We start from the raw sequence: 18416 nt of genomic DNA, 5'->3' as shown, positions 1-18416 counted from the left end.
AAGGCCAGCAAGAAAATGTTTCTTTTTATACTTGTTTTCCCCCCTCCTTTTGTGACAGTTCAGTGTTTCTGAACGCTAGGGGCTCCCGGATTCTCTGGTTTGAGAGTAACTTTTCCTTTTAGGATTTTTTTTTTTTTTTTGGAAGGGGGTGGGGGAAAATGTGGCCTTAATTATCCTACGTCTTAGGCTGCTTAAGGAAGGGGCTGTGCTTTCAGAATCCCTTCTGAGCCAAGTAAGGAGGTCCCTCTCTTTCCCTCTCTCTTTTTTAAAAGGACCTCGTGCAATAAAAGTGCTGAAAACAAACCCTGGTGATCACAGCGGCAGCCGCGGCGGCAGCAGCAGCAGCAGAAAGAGGAGGAGGAGGAGGAAAGTTGGAGTCGCGGCAGCGCTCGGTGGTGGCTGGGCTCCGCTCAGCTCCGCTCCGCGCAGCTCCCATTCATTAAGCAACCAGGCGCGGAGGAAGGTGGCCGAGCGCCCGGGCTGCCCACTCGCTGGTTTGCGCACAGACACGCCAGCTCGCGTTGCAAGCAGCGCAGCGCTGCAGAACTTTCCTCTCGAGAAGTTGGCTCTTTTCACCCTGGACTTTCGAACGATTCAGGGTTGAGACAGGAAAAGCAGAGGAGCCCCAGGGGGAGCAGAAAGCACCACCGCCTGCCTTTGGAAGCGGGCAGCGGGGCCGCATTCTCCCGCCGCGCCCCGAGCAGCCTCGGCCGGGAGGCGACCCGGGCGTCTGGGTGTGTGGTTGCTGTCGCCGGGCGTCTTGACCAGCGCCATGCAAAACTACAAGTACGACAAGGCGATCGTCGCAGAGAGCAAGAACGGCGGCAGCCCGGCGCTCAACAACAACCCGAGGAAGGGAGGCAGCAAGCGGGTGCTGCTCATCTGCCTGGACCTCTTCTGCCTCTTCATGGGTGAGCCCGGCCCCACTGTCCCTCGGGCCCTCGGCGCCCGGCGCGCGTCCCAGCCCGACTCGGGCTGCGCACGGGGCGGCGTCTCCCGGCCGTGCCGCGCAGTCAGCCTCGGGGGCCCCTGCAGGCTTCTCCGGGAGCCTTCGCGCTGCTCTCGGCCCCGGGGTCCCCGCCCTCTCCGTTCCCGCCGCCTCCCCGGCCTGTAGAGAAGTGTTGGGAGCGCTGTAGGCTTTCGCGGGCCACTTGGACACCGAATCCTAAAAGCCGAGCTGCAGTTGGAAGCCCGGGCAGAATCCCACGAAAAGAGTGGGCTCGTCCCGTTAGGAAAGGGGAAGTCGATGGAACCGGGACCCGGAGCCGGCGTAGAGCTGGTTGGACATCCATCCAAGTAAGATGGATCTCCTGGAGCGCCGGGCTCCCGCCTGGAGAGCGCTACCTTCTCCCGGCCGAATGTAAACATTCAGCCCTTCCGCTGAGACTGCCCAGGCCTTTTCACTTGCTGCTCTCCTGCACGCCCCCCAGGGGTTGGGAGGGTGCTCTCGAGGGGCTTGACGCGTGGTGCCGACCCAGCAGTCACTTTTAAAGCGCCTACTGTGTACCAGGTGTTAGTTTTGACTGGCCCTCTCCGTGACTCGGTGCAGTACGAGCGAGGAGGTCCATTTCACCAGTGAGGAAACTGAGGGACTGGGAAAACTAGCCACCGTCCTGCATTGGGACCAGCATTAATTGTACTCCCGAAAAGTTGAGGCAGTAGCTTGCTTCTGTTTTCCAAATTGTTTGGAAGTCACAGCTAGAAGGAGTATAGGGCGTGGGGTGGGAGGGTCAGGAGGATTTATGAACTGCCCCCGGGGCGAGGGGTGGCTATTGACACGAATCTACAGGAGTTCCAAGGTTGAAGTCAGCTTAGATTTTTTTTTAAGCGAATCATGGTGAAGTGGAAAGCGTGCAGGACTTGTCATCGGAACAGGGCCACTCTGCCACTTGCTGAGTGTGCCACCTAACTGCCTCTTTGGCCTCAGTTTCCTTATCAGTGGGTTGAACTAGTTGCTCTCTGAGGCCCCTTCCTGCATTAAGAACTCGGATTTGGTCCAGGGGCTGTTCTGCCAACTCTGCTAACTGAAGAAACATCTGTGTTCCCAATTTCATTCCCTTAAAATAGAACTCCTGCACAGGAGGTTCAAGTCCCCTTTGAATTGGATTTGTGCACGCAGAGTGTGCAAACCAGAGACTTCTTGGGCTGAAGTCCTAGGTCCCTGTGTTCATGACTCTGTAGCAGGGTCCTTACTGAGGTCCATCTGACCTTGGCTTGACTGTCCATAGTGAATTTTCAGAGTCGAAGAAAGAAGAGACTCTCGGAGTTTAAATGGAAGAATGGCCTCTTTTAGGTACACGGAGACAGCTGAAGGTCAATTGTGCTCTGTGGAAGGGAAGAAAGGTGCCTGTAGTTCAGGTCGCAAATCCCATTCTCACCCCTTCATATAAATTCAACATTAAGATGTTATGTAAAGGAATTGTCACTGGGGGGCCCACCTTCCTGAAGGCAACCGACTTATGCACAGTGGGGAGATTAGTGCTTAAAGTCTCCTTGCCAAGCTATTGAATTTTTAAGAGATCCTCCCTGGTCCTGGGGGAGTACCAGGGACCCAGAAACACACTGAAGCTGTTTGCTGTAAACTTATCTGGGGCTTCCAGTCTTTACTGGTGCGGTTTGTTGGTGGAAGGGTGAACTCTTTCTAGACTGTCTGTTGCCATGTACCCTCCTATCTCCAACTTGGTGGTTAGGGAAGCAAAGCTCAGACAGTTTTGTTACCCTTCCTTCTGCTTTCCACTCGGATTTCAGAAGGCAATCCCAAGAGATGGTGTGTCTTATCAAAGGAAAAAGTGTGAAGGAATTTAAGACACACCTATCAGCTATAGTTTAGCCAGGGACACACAAATCCCAAGATACTGTTGTGCATTGAAGGTGTGAGTAAGGTGTACAGTTGTGCATTTCAGCTCTTCATCTGTCCCGAATCTCCCTATGTCCCTTCCAAACCTAATATTCTATACCTAGCTGTTTATTAAGTTTATTTACTCTTGGCCTGTTCCAGCAAATGGTTTTGTTTACTGTAAAAAATGTTTATAAGATAATAGGATCTTTTATTTTACCGTAAGAATCACACAGCTCTGTTTTAAGGGTATATGCCTTGCCGTTAACATCATGTCAACCAAGTCATTTAAAAAGTGTCTCCCCTGTGCATAGATCAGACCACAATATCACTAATTTGATGCGTCTTGACCTCCTATAATAGAAAACACTGCAAGGTAAACATTTACTTGAGAAATTTATGCAGGAGAACTCCCTTTTACTTCCAAAAGAAAATTATTAACACAACATGTGATTTTAATATTCCACACATCACAGTCCTAAAAAAATGTTTCTACTTGGTTCACTTTTTGCCTGGGACTGTCAGTCATGATTTAATTTTTATATAGTCTATTGATCATGTGGTCTGGATTACAAAGCCCTAATATATGACAAAAGACACAGTTTTCTGTTTATTCTCTCACAGGAATATACACCAAGATTCCTCTCCTTGTGTCTGGAAAAAAATAAGAGGCAATGTGCAATATACGTGTTGTTACCTTTTTGGAATGTAAAATTCTTGGTGAAACAATAGAAGTCCACTCGCCTTTGAGGATGAAAAGAATCTGGTGTCAGAGAATCACCTGTGGGAGTTGATATCTTAGAAAATAGCTATCTTTGCCAATCATTGCTTATAAAAATGGTTATGAATCTTTGCATAGTAGTTTTTCTGAAATTGATTTTGTTTTTCTTTTGGTTGCATAATATGGATGGCCTTCTGTTTTTTTTAATACAATGCTTTTGCTGTACCAGGTTACAAGAGAGCAGCAGAGACAATTCCCATGCAAGGAGGAAGGAGCATCTTTTCTATCTAAGCTCTATTAGACTCTTTGTCAAGTAAATTAGTTTATGTACTTTTCACTGCAACTGATGAAGAGACTATCTCCTTTTTATAGATGAGAAAACTGAGATTCACACAAGTCAATTTGAGTTGATCCCTAATCTTCAGCGGGCATGACTGGAGTCCATCCCCCTTCCCTCATCAGAAGAATCCTAAAACTCAGTTTATTAGAAAAAGTTTAAAGCTCTGTTGGCAGAAAGCCAGGATTTCTCTGGTGATTCAGTTGGTAAAGAATCGGTCTGCAATGCAGGAGACTGGGGTTCGATCCCTGGGTTGGGAAGATCCCCTGGAGAAGAAAATGTCAACCCACTCCAGTATTCTTGAGTGGGAAATCTCATGGACAGAAGGAGCCTGGTGAGCTACAGTCTATGGGGTTGCAGAAAGCTGGACACACTGAGCAGCTAACACACACACACGCTGCCCCTCCACATTTTCCAGCTCATTATTAGCAATGAAACAGATGGATAAAGGTGGTTCAGCTCTTCTGGTCAATGATATGGTCTCATTGCCCTAAGGCATTGCTTTGATTTGGGGCGGTTCTAACACTGAGTAATTCCCAAATTTTGAGGGTGCTTTTTTACCCTATAAGATAGTGGTTCCAAAAAAAGCACAAAGAGCAGTGCATAACTGTAGTGCAAATGTGCAAATTTGGTAAATCTGCGTGGAGCTTCTCTGCGTCATCTCATCTCTTCCCCGTCTCTCTCCCCAGGTATTTACTGACTGCCTCCTCCCAGCCCGTGCATTTTGATAGGTGGGCAGAGTTAACCGGTCTAGCTTTTTGTCAAGGGCTCTGTTCAAGGGCCTTCATCCTCTGAGGTCAGTGAGCCCATCTGTGAGATGGTGATCAGAGTAGCCGCTCCATTACGTTGCCATGAGCATCAGAGGAAATATTGGATGTGAAAATTATTTGTCATCTCTCAATACTTGGGCAAATGCAAAGGATTTATAACCCAGACCCCTATATGAAGCTTTTGTGGCTGTGTTTATATGCTGTGTCTCAGAATCATAGGTAGATGAGACCATGAAACAAAAACTCAATAACAATATTATAGCAAAGACCACAAAGCATCCACGTCCAAAAGGAGAAGTTCACACTGGCCTAGCAGGTTGAAGACAGATGATTTTCATTCATTGTTGATCTAAATTTTAGCTGAGAAGGCAACCCCTAAAATTTAGCAGTATTTTGAGCCATCCCATCTTCACAGTATATTCTGATCATGCTTTAGAGAAGGTTTTTTGTTCAGAATTTTGAGCATTACTTTGCTAATGAGTGCAGTTATGCAGTAGTTTGAAGACTGTTCCTCCTCTGACTTTTGATACTAGAAGGTGGGGTAACTGAGTTTATGGTGGGGGTGGGAGATCTCTGAAGGAACAGGTGTGAAGACTGTTCCTCCTTTGACTTTGGATACTAGAAGGTGGCGTAACTGAGTTTATGGTGGGGGTGGGAGATGTTTGAAGGAGCAGGTGCTCAGGCAGATTTGGTTTGAAAGGCTTGGCTCCTGTGCCATTCCTTACCAGGAAACACGGTTAGTGAGGCAAAGAGAAAGAAACTCAAATGGGTAAAAATAGAGAATTTGGATAGTCAGCAACTATGCTAGTAACTTAGTGGTTCTAGAATGTTTTTGGACACTTCTTGATTTGCAGTTAAAAGGCTGAAACAAAATTCTAGAACTGGTTCAGTCTATGGGATAAATAAAATTATCATGTATTATTATTAAACTCTTCACTTTTAATAGTGAGAGGGAGGCAATGTGATGTAGTGAAGAGGATGGGGGACTTGGAGCCAGAAGTTCAGGTTCCAGGGTGGCCAGTGCCAGCAGCTAGTTGTGTGGTTGTGGCAAGTTAGTTTTTAATGGGTCTCAGTTTTTTCCAACAGTGAAATGACTGGTTGGGCGGGATGATGTCTAATGTCACAAGCTGCCTTGTGACCTTCCAGGACCGATTTCTAGTAGAGAGGAATGAAACTTGGATTTATGGAATGTCTACCTGGTACCTGATACTTGTGCTCTGCTTAGCTCTTGGTTGTATATTAGCCCAGGAAGTCACAAGAATAAGGACCTAGGAATAGGAGCTCTGGTCTTGTACTGCTGTGTCGCTGTGTGCCTTTGAGAACATTCCCTTGACTTCTGTGGGCCTGATTTCTTGATTATGATCACAAAGGAAAGGGATTAAATCATCTCTCAGACCCCTTCTAGCACTAATGATTTTATGAATCTGTGCTGATAGATAACTGGTGTAGAAACCCAGAAATTGTTTCTCATGGATTATTTATCAACAGTTGAATTTTTATGTTTTTGTATCACAGAAGTATTGCTGACAATTAGCTTGAATTGGGGTTCATTCTGGAGGGATAAAGAGCATTGTCTTTTCTTAGAGTTCATCCAATATGCTGAGAACCTGGCTAGATTTTTTCCTGGCCAGATGCGTCCTTTCACCTGCTTCCTAAAATTTATAGGAATTATAGGTGAAATAGGAAGCAAGCCCAACAGGTTTTCCCTTCTATTTTTTTTTTTAACTGTGCTATTAGAGTCACTAAGTATGTGTTTTTAATAATGCAGTAGACTTTGATAACTTAATCTACCACATGAACCAAAGAATTTAGAAATAGATTTTCACTTAATAACTAGTGAACCTTCCAGCCAAGAAGCATCCTGCACTGATCGTAATGAGAAGGGAGCCTCCATTTCGTAGGTAAGCCCTGCTGACTCTTCCAGGACATTTGAAAACGTTTATTTCTTCATTGTCTGGATTGGCTAGTTTTTTTTTTCCCCCCTCTTAGCTCTTTCATCCCTTTCTCTTGTACTTGATATATGCCATAGGGATATAGCTGCCTTTGTGGGAGACTGTTGAAGTCAGGGTTGGTGGCCTCTTCCACGTTTAGTGCTATTGATTTCCTGTCAATTTGACATTCTTTCTTTTCCACTTCCTGTGCAGTTGTTTGGGCTGGCAAGCCCTGCTGTGCATAGCATGATGTTAATAATGCCAACCCCCTGGGGCTACTTCCCAGTTTAAAAAGTTTTATTAATGGAGACTTGCTACCCTGAGTGTCAGTTTAACATGGTACACATTATTTGGGGAGTGATAACTTTCAGGATTCCTGCTGTATCAGTACTTTATAACCTCAGCTAATAAGAACACCTGTCTGGTGTGAAATACAGATTCTCAGGCTTCTTTCCAGAAGATTCAAATTCAGTGTGCACTGGACCACGGCCTAGGATTCTGTGTTTCATAATAGCTTCTAGTGATTCTTATCAGGCTAAATTTGAGAATCACTGTGTTGTTTAATAGCTAGTGTCTTAATGGCGATTGAGAAAAAGCTATTGGTTTATAGAGAAGGATTAAATGTTCTGGCACTTCTTAAATTGTTAGGTTGTCTGTATTTTTTTTTTTTTCTGTTTGTGGTCAGTACACCTGTCTTTTCCAATAAAAATGTTTAAGACACCTAGAGATGGCCATCCTAAGTGAAGTGAGTCAAAGACAAATAACATATGATATCTCTCATATGTGGAATCTAATTAAAAAAAATGATACAAATGAACTTGACAAAACAGAAACAGACCTGCAGATGTTGAAAACAAACTTATGGTTACCAAAGGGGGAACGTCCGGGCAGCAGAAGGCGGGGCAGATCAGGAGCGTGGGATGAGCCCATATATACACTATAATATGTAAGATAGATAACCAACAAGGACCTCTGTACAGCACAGGAAACTCTACTCAGTGTTCTGTGATAACCTATATAAGAAAAGAATCTAAAAAATGAATATGTGTATGTGTATAGCTGAATCTCTTTGCTGTATACCTGAAACTAGCACAATATTGCAAACAAACTAAACTCCAATAAAATTAAGAAAAAGATATTCAAGACTTTTAGAATTCTTTCAAAAGGAAAAATTACCACTGGGTGCTTGCCTGAAAGTCGCCTGTGATTTTTAGTGCAAGGACTTGGTGAATGTGAAAGTGTCCAACTCTATGCAACCCTATGGACTGTAGCCCACCAGGCTCCTCTGTCCATGGGATTCTCCAGCAAGAATACTGGAGTGGGTTGTCATTTCCTACTCCAGGGAATCTTCCCCATCCAGGGCTTGGAGGTGTCTCCTAGTTGCTGAGAATCTGGGATTTTTACTTAAACTGAGTTCTCTGTAGTATACTTATTGAAGGCCAAGTAACCACTTTGGATAAATGAAGTGTAAACTCTATAAATATTTTCTTTTGAGATATTGAAGTTTGTTGTGTGTGACTAAAAAGTAAAATGAATGAATTAGATTTCTAAAGAGAGCCTTTAAAAAATCAAAGTTAGCTTGGCAGAGTACTGCAGGAACAGTACAAGCTTTGGATTCACCCAGAGCTGGGTTCAAATCCTGACAGAATGTCCTCTACACATGTGACTTGGGCAAAAACTGTTTAATCTTTCAGGCCTCAGTTTCCTCATCTGTAAAATATAAAAGCAAACCTCATGACACTCATGTATGGTACAGTGTAGATGATATCATAAATCTGAAACTACTTGGAAAAGTTTCAAAGCACTAAGTCATTATTGGGTAGTATGTGGCTATTATTATTCATAGTAATAACATTTTCCTTTCCTCCCCACTGTTCTTACTCCTCAATGGTTCTATGAAATCTTCTTTAATGTTTTGGTTGCAAAGTTGCCTGAAATATATCAGGGGAAACAATTGTGAAGAGAGTCTAAGAAAAAGCCAGACAGGGAATACAAATGTTTTCCATTAGCCAGAGGAGAGCAGTGGCAGTTTTGGGGAAAGTCAGTGTGTGGGAACCTCAAGAGCCTTTGGTGGTTACTTTCTTCTCCTCTGGAAGTGACATGGCCGTATCACTTTAAGGGAAAGACAGATACACCTTAGGAAAGCTGGGAGGAAGTTTGGACAAAGGGCCTGTTTTAGGGTCAACTCTTTTATGTGTCTTTTGAAAGCCCAGGGGAAAAAATCTAACTAAAAAGAGCAGCCATGTTTGAAAATAATCGAAATGCTTGTCATCCAGGGCATTCTCCATGTCTCTTGAGGAAGGGAATAACTGTGATAGTGATTGTATTTATTGTATGCCAACCATGTGCTATAGATATTTGATCCGTTTAGAGAGGAGGAAACTGCAGTTCAGAGAGGTTAAGTAACTTGAACAAGAGCACCCAGCTAGTAGGAGTCACTAAATTTTCCAGAACTCTTGTCAGCTTACCTTGCTGCCCACTTTCCAACGCAGTTTATGCCATGAAGGCTCTCTCTTTCTATTCCATTCCATTTCATTTATGTCCATGTTATTGGGTCCACATATGTACAAATGTGTTCTGTAGGGCCAATATAGCTTCTATTTTATGTCTTAGTTCTTCGACTGGAAGGCCTGTGGGATCTTATCTTCCCAACCAAGGATTGAACCTGTACCCTCTGCAATGGGAGGCAAAGTCGTAATCACTGGACCACTAGGGAAGTCCCAATATAGGACACAAATATGAGTCTTAATGCAAGGATCATATCGGGCAGTATAGGGCACAGAGTTATATAGAGATAGCTGCGCAACAGCTTGGTGTGTGCTGACAAGCCTCTCTGGACATAAAGAAAATTCCATCGGAGCAATTTTTCAGTGCCTAGATTTGTGGACACTTTAGAATTTGAAAGTACCTTGAGGATTTCATTATCAGCAATACTGAGATCATTTTTCTATCTCAGTCAGAAAAATAGGCCTCTTTGAACAGGGGACAGGTAGGAGATCTGAGGAGGAAGCACAGGCTTTGGAGACAGACAGGTGGGAGTTTGCTTGTGGTTATAAGCTGTACACCCTTGGGCACGTTGTGACTGTCTCCAAGGTCTCTGTTTCCTCACCTGTGAAATGGGATAGCATGCACTGTGGACCTGTGAGGTGATGCCTGGTATAGTGCATGGCGCTGGCACTCCCCAGCTGCTGTTGTCATTGTCACCACGTCCTAGTCAGTGCTCTTCACATAGGAAGACGTGGAGGCTAGGACTGGTTAGTAGTTGTCCAGTGACGAAGGAGCAGGGCCTAGAACCAGTGCCTTCTTACCATTTTGCTTTTCCAGTGTGTCCTTGTCAGTTTGAAACTTGATATCGTATATGAGGTAGTTCTCCAGAGAGCTCTGTTCTCATTTTTCTCTTGCCTGGGTCAATTAAAAGAGGAACAAGACAAACAGGTTTAACTTTTAATCCAAATCAGAGGATGATAGCTGAGTGAGGCTAGAGACACGTGGTGCAGATTTGATGGACTAGGCAGTTTTTTTTTCATATATCGCTTTTCTTCAAACTGGCCCTTGTTCTAGAAACTGCTTATTACCAAAGATCACTGCTGACTGATTTGAACTTGAACAGGCACCGTCTTTTTCAAATGACCTGTCTCAGGAAAGGAGAAAGAGAAGCCAATGTTTTCAAAGTGTTTGCTTTTGACTGAGGAGGAAACTGAGTCTCAGATGAAGTAATCTCCTCAAGGCCATGCATGAGCTGGTGGTCCCCATATTCTAAAGAAGGCTAGGTCAGTTTGTCTGACATCCTGGTGAAACTATTCTTCCCTTGAGTCCAAGTTAGATTATAAATGATGATCTGCATTAAAATTCCCCAATTTAAAACAAACTGAACCAAACAACACACATAAGATCCAACTGGCGACTTATGAAAGGAGCTTGATGATTTCTGTGTGCTTTTAAACTATACATTGCAATCAGAGTATTGGTGGGAAGTGTGTTTTTGAGGTTTGTCACAAATTAACAAAATGATATGCCTAGAGAGTTTTGCAGAGAAATGCAAATCAGTGTAAGTGCCTTGTCATAATAAGCAGTATGCTTTGGTTCCTGTTTATGTGTCTTTAAAGCACATAATACACATGATTATTGACATGAAGGAAGCTGTTCTCATTGATGGTTTCTTTATATCTGGCCTCCAAATTAGTTTGTGGCATCAATCTGTATAATTTCTAGAGAATCTATTTAATTTTTATGTTTATACCTTTCAAGTATGTCTTATCTTCTGCAGTTGTTTCCTGAGCATCCACTATGTGTAACCCCCCTCAGTCCCTTCTTCCCCTCGGTTTGGGTCGGGAGGTAGGGTTCCTTGCACTTCAAAAATTCCCAGATTGGAAATGGGTACAGACTTTTTAATAATTTCACACATTTAGTCCCACTGACTTGGGAGTGGTAAGGGAGGGGCTATAGCTGCATAAGGAAAAGCAATGAATTTGCCTGAGGGCATGGAGCTGGGTCTTGCTAGAGAAATAATAGCCCACATTATACAGAGTAGAGAAGGAAATGGCAACCCACTCCAGTATTCTTGCCTGGAAATCCCATGGATGGAGGAGCCTGGTGGGCTATAGTCCATGGGGTTGCAGAATTGGACATAGCTGAGTGACTGAGTACATATAGAGTGGGAGAGAGTAGCAGGGGAAGCATCAGATGCTGAGACTTGGAAACAGGAACATGTTTGGGAAGGGTGAGTGGTTGCAGGATGGAATGTAAGTGGTGTATATTTGCATTAAGTTGGGGGGATAGAAGATGTTGGGGATGAGGCTGGAGAGATGATTAGGAGCCAGATTAAAAAGGAGAGTTATAAATGGCAGGCTGCTAAGGACTTGAACTTTATTTTGGAGGACCAGTGAATGAAGTTGTATTTTTGTTTTCATTTTTCTTTTTATTGTGGAATATTTTATATAGAAACCAGATTCAGTATGTACCTAGGATCTGGGTCATAGGGTAACTCCATGTTTAACTTTTTAAGGACCTGCCAAACTGCTTTTCCATAGCAGCTGCATCATTTTAGAAGTGTTGTAAGGTTAGTTAAAATGTGTAAGGAAAAAAAATTGCAAAAGTTTTACAGGCAACCTTTGGAATTAACATATTCATGAACAATTTTTTAGAGGAGGTAAATCTACTCTGATTTTTGTTTGAGATCTTTGGATTTGAGGAGAGGGAAACTGCAGGCAGAGGAGGGAGATCAATTGAGAGACAGATGAATCTGAGTTCTGGGGACAGAGAGGAGAAGGATGGGTGAAGAAGGAGATTAAAGGAAACTGGGGAGGGGTAAGGTAGAAGGGATGGGAGGATGGTGGTGGGGTTCCTGATCTGGTTGGGAGCCTCTGAACCATGGTAATGCCCCTCCCTCCACAGACATTTTAAATGCAGTGTTTGTAGAAGACTTATGAAGCCCCTATTATAATAGAATTAGTAAATACTTCTTTATATTCATAATCTTATTAAAAAGATGAGGCTATGAGTTTTATATATATATATATTTTTTATTTATTTATTTGCTCTGTAATCTTTAAATTTCTCAAATGCCCCTTAAAATAAATGGGCCATTAGAAATCCTCTTGGTTTAGGGAAACAGTTTTAAAAGTTTTACTGAGACCCAATTTATATACCATAACATTAATTCATTTAAAGTGTTCAATTCACTGGTTTTTAGTATATATTCACAGAGTTAAGAAACCATTACCGTAATAAATTTTAGAAATTTTTTTTTTAATCACTGCAACAATAAACAAAACTGTACCTGTTAGCTGTCATTCAACATTTACCCTCCTCCTTCCCCATCCCATAGCAACTGCTGATCAACTTTCTATTTCTTTGCCTTTCACTCAGCATACTAGGAGAAGGCAATGGCACCCCACTCCAGTACTCTTGCCTGGAAAATCCCATGGTCGGAGGAGCCTGGTAGGCTGCAGTCCATGGGGTCCAGAAGAGTCGGACACGACTGAGTGACTTCACTTTCACTTTTCACTTTCATGCATTGGAGAAGGAAATGGTAACCCACTCCAGTGTTCTTGCCTGGAGAATCCCAGGGACGGGGGAGCCTGGTGGGCTGCCATCTATGGGGTTACACAGAGTCGGACACGACTGAAGTGACTTAGCAGCAGCAGCAGCAGCAGCAGCATGATATTTTCAAGGTTCATCCATATAGTAGCATGTATGTTCAGCTTGTATCAGTACTTCGTCTACTTTTATTGCCAAGTAATATTCCATTATATGGACATACTGCATTTGGTTTATACATCTATTGGTTGCTAGAGCATTGGGTTATTTACCCTTTTTGGGTCTTATGAATAGTGCTGTTATAAACATTCATATACAGATTTTTGTATAGACACAGAATTTCAATACTCATGGGTATATTTACCTGGGAATAGATATGCAGAATGATATGGTAACTCTATGTTTAACTTTCTGAGGAACTGCCAAACTATTTTCCATAGTGGCTGTACCATTTTATCAATAGAGGTGTCTTAAAATTAATTAAGATATATATGGGAAAAATGCAAACATTTTACTGAAGACTTTTGGAATTAACATATTTATGAAAACACTATAGTGTTGCTTTGTTTGTCAGAGAATTTTTCACAAAGAAAATTTTCAACCAGTTTAGCAGTGTCACTGGGTTTAAGACGAGTGAATGGAGAATAATAAAACTGCTTGAGGAATAGCTTGGTGGTCAGCTAGACCCACTCACCTGCTGAGTGACATACTTCCAGAAACTAGAGTGTGACAAGCAGATTCCTGCTTCAGTAAAATGAAAAGCAGCCTTGGATCTTCAGAGTACCCTGAAAACAGTTAAAAGTACAAATATTGAAATCTATATATTCCTTGGATTTGCTTTATGATATTTTTAAGACCATGAAATAGAACTGTAGGTCCTGATAAGACTGATTTCTTTTTTCCCATCCTTTCCCCACTGGAGATACAGCTGTATACGTGATTGCCTCTCAGAAACTAAAATTACGGTCCGTCTTTTAGGTTTATGTGCTGGACACTGGGTGATATTAGAGTATAAGACACAAGAACAAATCTTTAGAAATTGGTTGGAACTGAAAATTACAGTACAGCTTAAGCTATAAGTTAATGAAAAATTAGACCACATACAATTCAAGAGGGTGAGGAAAAGACACTCAACCTTGAATATTAGGAACTTTAGATGATATTTCACTTATCTTTTCAATCACAGAATAATGTAGATGTCAATAACTGGTTTTGCAACTCAGAGAGGGTAAATGATTTGCCCAAGTTCACACAACTAATACGTGTTAGGTCTGGGGTTTGGACTCAGGCCTGACTAAATAATGACAGTTGCCAACATTTACCAAGTACAAGTATGTACCTCTCACTGGGCTATACAGGGTGCAGGCATTCTCTTATTTAATCCTCGCAATATGCCTATGAAGTCTTTATTACTATTATCTGTATTCACAGAATTGAGATTCAGAGATATTAGAAATAACTTAACAAAAGTTACGAGCAAGTGAGTTTGAGTTGGGGTCAGACCTGAGAAGTCCATCTCATGAGGCCATTCTTAAACAATAGGCTCTCCTGCTTTTGTTCTATTTCTGAAGCTCAAGTTTTCTGCACTGTTCCCTGCCAACTTTCACGTCAGTAACACATGAAGACTTGTCCAAAATTAATTAGTCTTGTGATCCTTACCGTGGGTTCTCTGGGCCCATCAAGGTCTACTAGGGCAATCACAGGGCATCTCGTGCGCTTTTCAGAACTTCAGAAATATCTAACATGTACTGTTCATTTTTCAATGATTAACTTGCCTAGGTTAACTGAGAGCATCGGCCTCTGCCCGGACTGGTCAAAGCGCCGGCTTTCTGTGCTTGTGATTTGAGTGTGGAATGACGCCTGGCAGATCACTCTGGTCTTGCTGGTTATTTCCACTCATTAGGAGATGTGATCGGCACTTCCCGTGCTTTGATTAACAGAAGCAAACAAATGACTTACATGTAGTTTACCTGGTAAATAAAGATGTCATAGAGAGTCATGGAAGAACGGCAAGGGATCTTTGGTGGTGAAAATGTTGAACATTCCAGAATGGACAGGCAGCTCTGTGGATAGTGGACAATGATTAAATGCCTAATGTCTTCTTTTGAAGCAGCCGTTTGTATTGCTAGCAATGGAAGGAACTTCTGGCAGGCTGAGATTTTAAAATATTTCCAAAGGTAGTCCTCCCTTAATCTGCTGTTTCCTTTTCCATGTTTTCAGTTACCCTTGCTCTGAAAATATTAAGTGGAAAATTCCAGAAATAACTCAAAAGTTTCAACTTGCACACAGTTTGAGTAGTGGGATCAAATCTCTCACCAGGACCCCCAGCTGTCAACATGGGCTGCTACTGACCTCCAGCCATCCATGTTGCTATGTCTTGATGATCCACAATCACCCGATGCAGATGGTCCTGCTCCTGACGTAAGATCAGAAGGTCAATAGTAGCTTAATACTGTATCGAACTTTATCTTATCATGTAGGTATTGTATCATCTTACATCATTGCAAGAAAAAGGGTGGCTACAGTACAAGCAGATATTTTGAAAGAGAGAGACCACATTCACATAACTTTTATTGTAGTATATTATCATAATTGTTCTATTTTATTCTTTGTGATTGTTTTTAATTTCTTCCTGTGCAAAATTTATAAATTAAAACTTTCTCATAGCAAGGGTATGTACATACAGGAAAATTCTTAGTACTTATATTATTCAGTACTGTTCACAGTTTCAGGGACCCACTGGAACGTGCTAAGTCTCTTCAGTCATGTCTGACTCTTTGTGACCCTATGGACTGTAGCCCACCAGGCTCCTCTGTCCATGGGATTCTCTAGGCAAGAATACTGGAGTGGGTTGCTATGCCCTTCTCCAGGGGATGTTCCCAACCCAGGGATTGAACCCAGGCCTCCTGTATCGCAAGCAGATTCTTTACCATCTGAGCCACCAGGGAAGCCCCAGAGGTCTCAGAAGTCTCCCCCCAAAATAGGAAGGCTACTGTACTGGAATCTTGTGTTTAGCAGGCTTCTCATTTATATCTGTTTGAAGAGAGTGGCTCCAATGACACAGAAGGAGGGATGATGGTCCCACTCTTTGGATGGTCTGTGCTGTAGGCATGGTGTGAATGCAGACTTCTCTGGGGCTGGCTGGGAAATTAAAGTATACTTCTTGGGTCAAAGCATTCAAAATACAGAGCTTTAAATCTCAGGGGAAAATAAGCCCTCTTGATTTTAGGTTTAATTTTCCAAAGGCCAACTGATAGAGTTGAAGAACCTTTAATTATAATTTTGCTTTAAATTGGTTGTTTGTAGCTGTATTGGCCTCAGCTGTGAAATCCAAACATTCATCATTAATTAATAATACCTTTCACTGAATAGTGCTACCAAACGATAATGTGTGCATTAGATAATTTGCATGTAAATATTCTTTCTTGCCTCAGTTCATTTTTCTCAGTCTAGCTCTTAAGCTCCCCAGCCCTGAAAAGCCCCTAGAAAAATATACCCAAACCACCCTACTGAGGAGGTCATTTTCTAGATGTCAACATGAAAAAGGCTGGGAAAGGAACATTTTTGAACCCTTCCACTATAGTCAAGCACATTCCCATTTCTCATCAAAGTCTACAACGGTGAATGGAAGATACTACTGTAACTGATTTTACAGATGTGGCAGTTGCCTTTGGGAAAGGTCTAGGAGCTTGTTGGGTATCCTGTATCTAGAAAATGGTGGAACGCCTGGGATAAGAACCAACCAACACCTGTGTGGACTCTTTCCTCCCATGGTGAAGACTGGCACTAAAATTTGCACTGGCTGCTATTTTCAATTATAAGCATATGGAGAGCCAGCAAGCCAGCCAGAAAGTTTCAAAGTGAAATGACCAGGCCTTGTGAGGTGTTCAAGTGTTATTTGGGGGTTAAAGCATTTTGCCCATTTTACTATTGTTTGTTTCTTTGTAAATTCCTGGAAGATAGAGGTTAGACTCAAAAACCTCTGGGCTGGAAGTGGGAAGGGCATGAACTAAAGAACATCTGTCTCCATTGCAGGCAGTCATGCAAGGGGCTGGTTAACCTGCTTGAATTTCACAGCAACCTATGGAGGAGGGTGTCGGAGTTCATTTCAGTTTTCTCAGCACCTGGTTAGCCCTACCTGTCTCAACTCTTTTTGGTGGGTGGTATATTAATAATTCAGCCAGTTCATCACTAGGGGAGATGGTTTACTGAGACTCCAGGGGAACTGCTTTGCTAGGATCTACTTGGAGCTGGTAGCTTGGACCATGTATCCATTTTGATTCAAACTATGTCACAGAGCTTCCCAACTCCAGTTCTGCAGAACTTGAGATGAGATGAGATGAGATGAATACTTTGCCGATTTTATACAGGAAGGGAATGACTTCTTTTCACGCAGAGGGATAGCAACCTCAGATGATATTGTTAATTCTTCTTATTGGTCTTCTGCAAAGGAGTTTTTTTAAAAGGCCGAGAAATGCAACATTTTGAGTGCAGCAGCTTACACTTGGGTTAGAGGCTCTGTGTATTTCCCAGGCTATTGTAGGGCTCCTATTCAGCTGGGATTTGAATGGAGTGTGATTTGCATAAGAGCAAGTGTATAAAGTAGGTCTTTTTTCCCCTTTCCTCAAAGAAGTTTTGTGGCATTTCTTTTTCTGACAGAGTTGGCATGAAGCTTTGACAAACACAGAGCCATGGAAAAGTTAAACAGGACTGAGAGCAAGCCCATTTTGTACAGATCCTTCACTCTTAGAATGCAGAGCAGCTGGCAGGAGGCAGCTCAGATCATAGGAGTCATGGCAGGGGCTGTTCATCTGCTGTGAACTGGTGATGAATGGGAAGCGCTCACAGGACCAATGGGAAAATGGATCATTGCCTATTTACTATTCTTTGTGGTTGGGGAACTACAGATGAGAACATTCCTGGACTCAGCTGGCTATCTTATCTATCCTTCAGTATTTATTGAGATAAATACAAAGAGATAACAAAGAAATACTAAAAGGCGGATCCTGCCCTCAAGCGGTAGGTAAGAAGATGGGAAGGGAGACACACATTCATTCTTGGGGAAAACATGACCAGGTGTCTTGAGCTGATCCTTAAATGAAAGTTTAAAAACAGGAGGTCTACGAGGCAGCTCCATGCTGATCCTGGGCTGTGTTCCCAACTTTGCTGTATTAGTTGGGTGATAGAATGGAGATGATGATTTATTCCTTGCCTACTTCATGAAGCTCTTGAGACCAAGAGTATGGTATCATGTTTATATAAGGAAAATGCTTTGAAACTGTAAAGTCATATTTGTACAATGAATATAAATGTATGTGCATGTGGCTTCCCTGGTGGCTCAGACAGGGAGACCTGGGTTCAGTCCCTGGGTTGGGAAGATCCCCTGGAGAAGGAAATGGCAACCCATAGTCTGAATCTGCTGTCCTCTGTTCTCCCTGTTTCTATCCCATTTTATCTTTAATTTAAAAAATATTTATTTATTCAGCTGTGCTGGATCTTACTTGCACCATATGGGATCTACTTTCCCGATCAGGGATCAAACCTGTACCCTCTGCGTTGGGAGTGCAGTCTTAGCCACTGAAGCAGGGAAGTCCCTATTCCATTTTAAATGAATTTCTTCATACACCTAGATCTGAAAACATTCCTTTACAGGTTTTATTTCTAGGGGGATAGGCTCTCCCATATATTATTTATGCATTAACTATATAGGAATAATTTCTCAAAACTGCAATTTTAATCACATAGGTCCTTCTCTTCAGGATTTTTTTGACCACCCCTCCCC

At 42.6% G+C, this 18416-nt stretch overlaps 1 protein-coding gene across 1 annotated transcript in view; it reads left to right on the top strand.

Moving 5' to 3' along the window:
* The first annotated feature begins 167 nt into the window (after nucleotides 1-167).
* Nucleotides 168-18416, top strand: part of PPAP2B (phosphatidic acid phosphatase type 2B) — an 89505-nt gene continuing 71256 nt past the window's right edge. The window contains exon 1 of the mRNA XM_010855863.1: nucleotides 168-911. Within this exon, the coding sequence (XP_010854165.1) occupies nucleotides 773-911 (139 nt within the window). The 5' untranslated portion in view covers nucleotides 168-772. The remainder of the gene's footprint in view (nucleotides 912-18416) is intronic.

The sequence above is a fragment of the Bison bison genome, unplaced genomic scaffold (assembly GCF_000754665.1).
Source record: "Bison bison bison isolate TAMUID 2011002044 unplaced genomic scaffold, Bison_UMD1.0 scf7180017864369, whole genome shotgun sequence".
NCBI lineage: Eukaryota > Metazoa > Chordata > Mammalia > Artiodactyla > Bovidae > Bison > Bison bison.
Note: the sequence above shows the minus strand (reverse complement) of the source record. Positions and strands in the feature narration are given on the sequence as shown.